General features: G+C 53.6%; 1 protein-coding gene across 1 annotated transcript; it reads left to right on the top strand.

Annotated features, from left to right (window-relative positions):
- Positions 1 to 8,591: 8,591 nt before the first annotated feature.
- MYOD1 (myogenic differentiation 1) lies at positions 8,592 to 10,341 on the top strand. Its single transcript, XM_068989238.1, has 3 exons — positions 8,592 to 9,221; positions 9,752 to 9,830; positions 10,091 to 10,341. The coding sequence occupies exons 1-3, from the start codon at positions 8,592 to 8,594 to the stop codon at positions 10,339 to 10,341; spliced, it is 960 nt and encodes a 319-aa protein (XP_068845339.1).
- The last annotated feature ends 287 nt before the right edge of the window (positions 10,342 to 10,628 follow it).

Genomic DNA, 10,628 nt, shown 5'->3' with positions numbered 1-10,628 from the left:
CAGCGGCTGTGTGTGCCTTAATCCTGGTTCCTTGGAGCCCCCAGGCTGGCAGGTGGGCTGATTAGGCAGAGAGGAGGCAACGGGACGGTGGGGAGGAACTGAGGCCCCTCCCCAGACCCCACAGCTGCCCACTGGACCCTGCCACGTGTGCCGGCCCTATGGCCGGGCCCCCATCACTAGCTCCTCCCTCGGCCCTGAGCTGCTCCTCCTCAACCCTGACATGGAGGCCTGACCTTCTCTCAGCAGGAAGACTCAGCTTAGAAAGCTCAAAGTAGAAACTGCAAGAAAAAGATGGATGCCACCGCCAATACGCCCACTTAGTATCTTTTTTTCTCGATGGAGTAGGGGAATTCCAGGCACATAGGTGGAGACAAGTGTTTACACTGAGACACAGGTACAGATGTTGTTGTTCGGTGGCTAAGCTGTGTCCAACTCTTTGCAACCCTGTGGACGACGGCATGCCAGGCTTCTTTGGAGTCTTCTGGAGTTTGTTCAAGTTCATGTCCATTGAGTCAGTGATGCTATGCAACCTTAAGTCTGTGATGTATCCAAGGTATAGTTGTACCTGGCCTAGAATACAAGCATGTGGGACACAGAAGTGTTCCATAAGGTTGGTGTGCACAGTGTGTAAGGTATACATGTTTGCGAGGTATACATGGAGTGTGAGGTATACACATTGAATATGATGTGTAATGAGTGTAAGAAGTATGCACAGTGTAGACGATACGTCCTCTATATAGGATATACAGATGTATGAGGTGGGCATGGGGTGGGAGATACAGATAGAATGTGAGTCGTACATGCTGTGTGAGATGTGCCCAGAGTGTGACTGAGGTGTCCATGGGGTGTGAGGTGCACGCGGTGCGACAGACGTCCTCGGTGTCCATAGATGCATGGAGGGACGGCAGTGAGGGCAACGGCCCTTCCAAGGAAACGCGCCTGGCAGCTCTGTCCTGGGCCCTCCTGTGGGCTGTCATAGGCAGAGGAGACAGACAGACATCTGGTTTTTCACAGATCCTTACGTGCGCAGAGTGGAGGGTGACTTGGAGAGGCCTCTTCCTCGACCTTCTGCAGCATCCACACCATCTTAGCTCAAGGACAATGTGCATACTTTGATAATATTATTTCTTGTGCCTGACTTAAATCTGTGATGCTTCAAGTTAAACTTGCATTTTAGAAATTATTTTTGAGAGTATATTCAGTGAGGATGGTGAACTCTCCTTTCATGAAGTTCTCCTCACCCCAGGAGCCTAAAGCACTCAGGCTGGAAGGCTAATTAGCACCTTCCAGAACCCTGCCTGCGTTAGCACCTCTGGTCTTTAAGCTCTTGTCACCTTATTTGTGCAGTTTAGTAAACCAGAGCAAGTTTGTACTTCAGACTTCAGGAACCTGGGTCCACGAAGACCTCTGTGCCCACCTCTGTGACTGAGAAAGGCTTTAATTACATAAAGGATAAGCTTGAAGAGCAAGAGACTGTATGAGTGAAATCCGTGGGTCTTTCCAGAAGCCAAGCATCAGCGGTTCAGAATCTGGGCCTCAGCGTTCCCTGCCTCAGTTAAACAGTCAGGGCTCCCATTAATTTCCCTTCCCTGGCTTCTCAGGGCTTGGAGAAGAACGTGGAGGTGTGAGGGATACCCAGAGACTGAGGTGTGCGTGCAGCGAGGTGCGCTTGGCCCCTGTGTGAGTTGGGGTAGGCAGGGTGAAAATCTGTGCAGCCTGTGGGGAGACATGCCCTTCCCTCCCCTCAGTGCCAAGCTCTCTCCCAAGCCTTGCACCCACTCTATCAACACGCAACGCCTGGTACACGTGTTTCTGTGTGAACAAAGCATCACATCCTCACCTCACCCTGTCATTATGTCACCCATCCAAGCCATCCCCAAGCCCCATCTCACGCCACCCTCTCACCCTTAGCCTGCCTACACAGCATCAGACATTCAGGCCAAGGGCTCCTAGAACAGTGGAAGCCACACCTGTCTCTTCCTCAATGAATCATCTGCTCCTGGCGGAGGCAGTTATCCTAGAGAAGATACTCAACGGTGATCTGTTCTCCCCACCCAGAACTTTCTGCCCCAGATGGGCATGAGGCTGGCTCCCAAGCCTCTTTTACCTCTTCGCTCAAATGTCACTGTGTCAACCTGACCCCTCTGTTTAATTCTGCCCTGGCGCCCCAGGTCCACTTACCCTGCTCTGCTTTCAATATCTCTGTGCCTCCTAACCTACTCCATGATTTACTTATTAGAGTGCTTATTGTTTAGTCTACCTGTTAGATTGTCAGCTCCATGAGGGCAGGGTTTGTTCTCTGCTTATACTTCCTGGCACAGAAGGTGCTGCGTAAATATTTGCTGAATGAGTGAACGGATCACAGAGCGGATGGCCGGCACTGGGCATATGCCCCACAGTGCACACACCACTCCATGAAGCCCCACCCTGCACACGATGGGGTGCAGGTTACACCTATCATTTGTGGTCTCCCTGTCTCCTTCCCTGTCCAACTCCCAGTTGCACCCCTTTTCTCCAACTCCCAGTTCAACTACTAGACTCCCAAGCCCTGTTTGTATGTGGGAGGCTGGGGAGTAGGGTAAAGTGGGAAATACGGCCACCTGTGGAGGATCTCTGGGACCCTGACCCTGAATCTAGGACCACATCTATTACTGTCCTCATCAACCCAGACTGGCCTCAGTTCAGGACTAGGGATCTCGTTGGCAGAGACAGAACAGGGTTATTGAGGTGGATCCAAGGGCAGGAAGGGGAAGCTGGGAGACAGAGGGGATCTGAAGCTGGCCGTCCCCAACCTGGCCCGCTCCTGTGTTCACCCCCGGCCCTGCGTCTTGTCCCCTCCCCCAGCAGATACATGGCCTGTGCCAACCCTGGGGGAAGAGACCACAGGTCCAGCCTGGGCAAGGGCAGGGTGCTTGAAGACCGGGGCAGGTGCAGGCTGGATTGGGTTTCCAGAGGCTATATATATATATAAAGGCTGCCGGGTGCCCTGGAGCTGGCTGCTCCCTGAGGGTGCAACTCTGTGGGGCCCAGCCAGGCATGCATTCCTGCCCAGAGGCCGGCTCTCCATTTATAGCCCCAGGCAGGCAGGCCAAGGGAATTGAGGAGGGAGGACTGGAAAGGGTGGAGAGAGAAGAGAGCCCTCCCTCCCTCCCTGCTGCCAAAGGAGCCCCTCATTGTAAAGACCAGAAGCAAACTCGGGCAGGATGAGGTGTGCCCTTGCTCCAGACCACACCACCCACCACTCTGCTTAGCCTTGAGATGGAAGGAGAGGTGCTGGGGGAAGCCCACTCCGTAGGTCCCCCAGTCCATTGCTGTTGGCCGCTCCCAAGGCAAGTCCTTGACTAGACTCTACAATGTAAGAGCTTGGACTCTTTCTGCTTCCAGACTTGACATCTTTTTCCCTCTCTGCCCCCAAGACAGCACTACAACTAAAAGGTCCGAGGTCCCTGGGCAGACACATTTCTCCCTAATCTTTTGGCAACAGGGATGGGATGGTGGTGTTGGCAAACCTTTGCCAAAAGATGTGGTGGCATGTCCAAGAGAGTGACCCCAAGCAGGCATGGGGGTCAGCCCTGGAAAGATCTGTAAAGGTCACCAAGTTCAGTATTTCCCAAGCTCTTCAAGCAGCCAAAGACTTGCTGCAAACAAAATCCCACTTGGAAGTCTAATAGAAAAATGGCATCATACCCCCAGAATGTGTATGCATTTTAAAACCATGCTTTCTAATTTCCAGAGAAGATGAAGCTACAAATCAAGTCAAAAACTGTCAATGGAGTTTAGATTTCTAAGCCAAAAGAGATAAAATATTAAATGTGTTTGGTAAGTTTGAACATGCAACATTTACTTATTGTAAAGGCACCTTGATGACAGCCCTGAGGTGGTTTTTATGAATGCAAAACACAAAAAGCAAAGTTCTGATCGTTTAAGTGTCAGAATCTAATATATTTCTGTGTTTTCTTTGCTTGCTCAGGTTTGAGAAGAATCCAGATCTGCATGAATAAATGGTTTGAAGAGCTTTACCTGGAAATCTCATGGTACCCTTCAATTAAAGAGTTTGATTCATTTATCCAAGAAACATTTATTGAGTGCCTACTATGTGCCTACCTTCCCAGGTGGTGCAGTGGTAAAGAATCTGCCTGCCAACGCAGGAGACCTGGGTTCATTCCTTAGGTTGGAAAGATCCCCTGGAGGAGGAAATGGCAACCCACTCCAGTATTCCTGCCTGGAAAATTCCGTGGACAAAGGGGCCTGTGGGCTACAGTCTATGGGGTCTCAAAGAGTCGAACACAACTGAGCACACACACATGAGCACACACACATGTACACACACACACACACACACACACACACACACACACACACACAGTGTGCCAGGCATTCTGCTGAGGCTTGAACCAGTGGGAAGAAATATTTATTTCAAACTAAATTACTAATATGATAACTATTCACATTCCTCATTGTAAATGTAAGTCAAAGGAAAAGACTCAAGTTTATTATAAGCACCAAATCTTCCTATAGTATGCTATGACAATATTGCAGCAGGCCATGCATATTTGATGAACTAAAGATCATTCTTCAGGCAGATAGACCTGAGTCTTTCCTGGGAAGAGTGACCCAGCATGAATGTCTAATCGTGTATGCGACTATCTTGTTCAGAAGAAATACATGCAGCCTCATTAATGACACTTTTCAAGATGTTCAAATATATGCATAGAGATTCAAGGCTATGAGGCCACCCATTCAGTCATTTGACATTTATCAAGTTCCTACTATGTGACAGCCACTCTGATGGTTTCAGAGAATACCATGGTGAACAAAGCATCCTTGACTTCTTGGGGCCACATCAATCAATGAACAAACCAACTAAGAAGTTAAGAGTGGCTGTACTAAGAAGAAAATGAGCAGGGTGACGTGACTCAGCTACCATAGAGAGGATAGTCAGAGATATCCCAAGGAGGTGAGTTTGAGCTGAGACCTGATATATAAAAAGCAGCCAGTCTTGAGAAGGGCTTGGCAGAGAAGCAGCAAGTATAAAGCATCAAGGTAGGACCATGCTCAGAGTGTTGTCAGACAGGAAAGAAGGTCAGGCTAGCACTGAATGATCGAAGGGGATGGTGGGTCCAGGCGCAACTGCAGAGATGGGCTAAGGCCAGTTCATGTAGGGCCTGATAGCCCAGGTGAGGAGATGATAGCTTATTTAAAATGCAATGTGAAGCTTTATGGAATTTGAAGCAGGACAGAAATATAATCCCATGTACATGTTTAAAAGATTATTCAAGCTGCTGTGTAGTGAATGGATCCTACTGAGACAAGAGTGGAAGTGAGAGGAGGAACCAGGAGGCTATGGTGGGCATCCAGGCCAGCAGTGTGGCAGTGTAGTCCAGAATGGTTACAGTGGAGATGCAGAGACTTGAGCGATGTCTTAGAGGTGGCGTGGTCAGGCTACCCATGGGCCTAGACCTCCCCTTTGACACTCCAGCCTCATAAACCCCCTCCCTACTCGACCTTTCTACCTGGATGTTAAAAATGCATTTCAAATATTGTGCCATCCTGAACTCTGGGTCTGCCACCTACAATCCTGCTCTTCTCCAATTCCATTCTTCCAGGAGTCATCCAAATTTCTCTTGCCTACATCCAATCACAAAGAAATTGTGACGATTCCATTCCAGTGGTCAGCACCATGACCACCCAGATCTAAGCCACAATCACCACTCACTTGGATTATTTCAGTGGCCTCCTAGTTGGTCTCCCTGCTGCGCCTTTGCCCTCCATAGCCAGCTTGCTCCTGTTAAAATGTAAGTCAGATGGTAATTCTTTGCTGCTCAACCTTTCTGGTGACTTTCCATCTCAGAATACAAATACTTTGCTCCCTCTCTGACCCCATATCTTACCACTCTCACATTTTCTCATTCTGCTTCAGATATACCAGCCTCCTTCATGTACTTTAAAGCTGATAAACAGTCCTTTCCCAGGACCGTTGCACATGCTCTTCCTTCTATCTGACTCCAGATAGCTGCTTCTGCCCTCCCTTCATTCTGGTCTCTGCTCAAATGGAATCAAGCTAGAGAGGTCTTCCCTGACCACTCCACATAATGAAATAATTTCCATCACTTTTTTCCCTGTTTTGCTTTATTTTCCTTCATTGAACATAACCTCCTGACATCATACATTTCCTTGCTTATTTGTTTATTATCTGCCAACTAACCCTACAGTGTGAGCACCATGAGAGCAGAGACTTGATTTTGTTCATTGCTGTATCCCCAACACCTAGACCAGCATTTGGTACACAGTGGACACTCCATGAGGTGTGCTGAATGAATAAATGAAGATGGTGCTATGGAGTGAGAGGAGGTGAGCACTTCCTAAAGGGGGACCTTCGGCACTGCTAGTGCCAGAGGTGTAGAAGTGGCAGAGAAGTAAAGAAGATGGGGCTCCAGAAGAGAACAGAAGGACTGAATTCTCAGAGCACAGAGGGACAGTTTGGACAGCTTCCAGAAGTTAGTGGGAAAGGAACAAGGATCATTCTTGCTTATATCTTTGGGCTCCAGGGGGAGAGACCCAGTAGGGGTGTCTGGTCCAAGAGATCTCTAGCCCAGGTGTGGAGAGGAAGGTGTGGACTGAAGTTCCAGGAAGAGGCTGAGCCACCCTACAGGACTGGAGAGGGAGCCCACCCCAGAGCTTGTGAGAGAGCCAGAGTTCCAGAGTTCCAGGCTGCCTCCTCCTTCTATTACTAGTCTCTCCCGTGGTCCTGCCGAGAAGGCAATGGCACCCCACTCCAATACTCTTGCCTGGAAAATCCCATGGACGGAGGAGCCTGGTGGGCTGCAGTCCATGGGGTCGCTAAGAGTCGGCACGACTGAGCGACTTCACTTTCACTTTTCACTTTCATTCATTGGAGAAGGAAATGGCAACCCACTCCAGTGTTCTTGCCTGGAGAATCCCAGGGACGGGGGAGCCTGGTAGGCTGCTGTCTATGGGGTCGCACAGAGTCGGACACAACTGAAGCAACTTAGCAGCAGCAGTAACAGTCCGTGGTCCTGGCTGGGGAGAAATGCCCTGAGACCTTCACAGGAGCCTAGCCCTAAGACTACCTTGGCCTCCATAGGAGCTCAGTGCCCCAGCTGACAGCGGAGAAGGCTATAAGAAGCACAACTTCCAGTTGTCCAGCTGGTGTCAACGACAGAAGCAAGCCCTCTTGTTAGTATATCCTTGTACCTCGGACTGAGGGCTTCCACGTCTTTGCTCTCTTTAGATTCTCACCACCCCCCCCCCACACACACACACACAATCACTCTGAGAGATCCCTATTAATATCCTCAGATTTACAATGTGGGGAAACTGAGGTTCAGAAGGAGATGTGACTTCCACAAAATCACACAGGGAACTGCGGGGTTCCGCTCATTGGTCTGCAAACTCCGCTCTCAAAGACTCCACCCTGAAGTCAGGTTCTCAGGTGGTCTCGGTATTCTAAGCCTTTGTGCAATGAACTTTCCCTTTTTTCCCCAGCAGAAGAGACATCGCGGCTGAGACCCGCACTGGATATCTCCCTGCGGAAACGCGCAGGTTGAATTGGGCAGAAGTTTGCCTCCTTCCCTTCAGACTGGGACAGGCCCTGAGTTTGGAGAGATTGGCACGAAGCTTTAGCAGCGATCATCGACTCCTGTGTAGATGCGGCTGGGTTTCCAAGCGAGCAGAGAAAATGGGCCCGCGACCCTCTGAGTGATTCCCTTGGCAGGAGCTGGCCAAGTGGTACGACCAACCGCAACGTTCAGTCTCGGGTTCCCCCACTTGGACTGAGTCTCATTTCTCGTTGCTCATTTTCCTGCCTCTGACTCTAGCTTTCTGCTCTCTCAATGTCTCTCAATGCCTCTTGGGTTTACCCCTCACCGTCTCACTAACTCAGCTTTGAGTGTACCTCTGCCTTATTGCCGTGTGTCTCTTTCCAAATCTCTCCCGATCTGATTTCTACCCCTATCCTGCTCCTGGGTCCCCACAAATCAGTGGACCGAGGGGACCCCAAAGTCAGCCCAAAGGTAAGCGCGCGTTGCCAGCGTTTCCCGCGGAAACACGAGGAGTCCAGGGCTGGAGAAATTTGGAAAGAGTGTGCCCGGGAGCCAAGTGCAGTTGCGTTGGGCTGCCAGCCTCTGCCTTCCTCCCCGCCTGGGGAGGGGCCCGAGCGCTCGCGCGCGGGTGTCAAGGGGGTAGGGGGCTGGCCAGTCTCTGGCCCCTGCTGCCACCCTGGGGATCCCAAGCTCCTCCCTACTCTGTTCCTATTGGCCTCGGGCGCCCCCGCCCCCAGCCGCTAGCTGGGGCTCGGGGGCCCTTAGGCTACTACGGGATAAATAGCCCTGGGAGCCTGGTGTGAAGGTAGGGGTGGGGAGGCCCCAGGGCGCTGCCGCGGCTCTCCTCGCCGTCCGTCCCTCAGGCGGGACAGGACCGGGGAGGGTGGGGAACAGCTGGTTATACATTCAGACCCTCAGTGCTTTGCTGTCTCATTGCCGGGGCTCCAGAACCGCAGTAAGTTTCTGGCAACCCCTGCCGCTGCCGCTGAGGCTGGGCAAAGCCAGGACCGCGCCGCCCCACGCCGGGATATGGAGCTGCTGTCGCCGCCGCTCCGCGACGTAGACTTGACGGGCCCCGACGGCTCTCTCTGCAACTTCGCAACAGCGGATGACTTCTATGATGACCCGTGTTTCGACTCCCCGGATCTGCGCTTCTTCGAGGACCTGGATCCGCGCCTCGTGCACGTGGGCGCGCTCCTGAAGCCGGAGGAACACTCGCACTTCCCTGCAGCGGCGCACCCGGCCCCGGGCGCGCGCGAGGACGAACATGTGCGCGCGCCCAGCGGGCACCACCAGGCGGGCCGCTGTTTACTGTGGGCCTGCAAGGCGTGCAAACGCAAGACGACTAACGCCGACCGCCGCAAGGCTGCTACCATGCGCGAGCGGCGCCGCCTAAGCAAAGTCAACGAGGCCTTCGAGACGCTCAAACGCTGCACGTCTAGCAACCCAAACCAGAGGCTGCCCAAGGTGGAGATCCTGCGCAACGCCATCCGCTATATCGAAGGCCTGCAGGCGCTGCTTCGCGACCAGGACGCCGCGCCTCCCGGCGCTGCCGCTGCCTTTTACGCGCCTGGCCCGTTGCCCCCCGGCCGCAGCGGCGAACACTACAGCGGCGACTCGGACGCTTCCAGTCCGCGCTCCAACTGTTCCGACGGCATGGTAAGGCCAGGACCCTGGGCTAGAGAAGTGCGGGCAGCTCTTGGTATATCAGGAATGTGTTTACGAGAGGGCAAGGAGCTGGCCATCTGGTAGGGAGGGTTGGGCGGGGAACCCTCCAGGGAGTGGACCCCCGGTGGAGTCCACTGCCACCCCAAGCAGCTGTCACTGGGGTGGCCTAGGGCTTTGGGGACGCACAGGAAGAATACGATCCACCCGATTGGGGGCACTGTTAGAACACTGCTGCGCCGACACGAAAATCTGCTTTTTCTCGTCTAATCCCTGTTGCCGAAATGCAGATTTGTGCTCCTGGGTGACTGTCTGCCCTCTCTTTGGCCCGGCATGCTGCAGAGAGCTCCTGCCCACCCTAGCTCCCGCCCACCCTAGCTCCCCAAACCAGACAGATCCGGGCCCGGAACTCTCGTTGCTGAGATTTGGGGAGTTGGGGAGTCGGGGAGGGGGCGGCTGCAGCGAATGGAGCTCCTACTCTGCGCAGTTCCCAGGCCTGACTCGGTCTTCCTTTCCATTTGCAGATGGACTACAGCGGCCCCCCGAGTGGTGCCCGGCGACGGAACTGCTACGACCGCGCTTACTACAGCGAGGCGCCCAATGGTGCGTAATCGCGCCTCCTTCCCCATCCCTTTTGAGCTACTCTGGCTTCTCTTTATCTAAGACCTCCTTGCCCCCATCCTGGGAGATGGTACCGGGAATGAAATACTAAGCATGTAGTTCCCTCCTTATTCATCCTGAAGTTTCGTGGGATCCTCACGAATTCTGGCTGGCCCTCAGTTTCCCCGTCTGCCTCAAAGCACTGAACTCGGAGGTGGGAGACTTGTGCACCCCTGCATACTAACCTACCCCTCCCCGCGCAGAACCCCGGCCCGGGAAGAGCGCTGCGGTGTCGAGCCTCGACTGCCTGTCCAGCATCGTGGAGCGCATCTCCACCGAGAGCCCCGCCGCGCCCGCGCTTCTGCTGGCCGAAGCGCCGCCGGAGTCGTCTCCCGGCCCGCAGGAGGCGGCCGCCGGGAGCGAGGTGGAGTGCGGCACCCCCGCCCCTTCCCCCGACACTGCCCCTCAGGGCCTCGCGGGCGCGAACCCCAACCCGATTTACCAGGTGCTCTGAGGGGTTGGGCGGCCTCATCGGGGGGCGCCGCTGCCCACGGGCCCGAGGGATGGTGCCCCTAGGGTCCCTCGCGCCCAAAAGATTGCGCTTAAGTGCCAACCACTCTCCTCCCAACAGCGCTTTAAAAGCGACCCTCCCGAGGTAGGAGAGGCGAGGGAACTGTTGTGTTTCCGCCTCCCGCATCCCAGGGCAAGGACATGGTCCTTCCCCCCCAACACCCCCGCGCCCCCGCCCCACTCAGCGCTCTTCCCTGAGACCCGCTGTGGTGGCCACTTGATGTTACTCCG

The sequence above is a fragment of the Capricornis sumatraensis genome, chromosome 16, assembly GCF_032405125.1.
Source record: "Capricornis sumatraensis isolate serow.1 chromosome 16, serow.2, whole genome shotgun sequence".
Lineage (NCBI taxonomy): Eukaryota > Metazoa > Chordata > Mammalia > Artiodactyla > Bovidae > Capricornis > Capricornis sumatraensis.
Note: the sequence above shows the minus strand (reverse complement) of the source record. Positions and strands in the feature narration are given on the sequence as shown.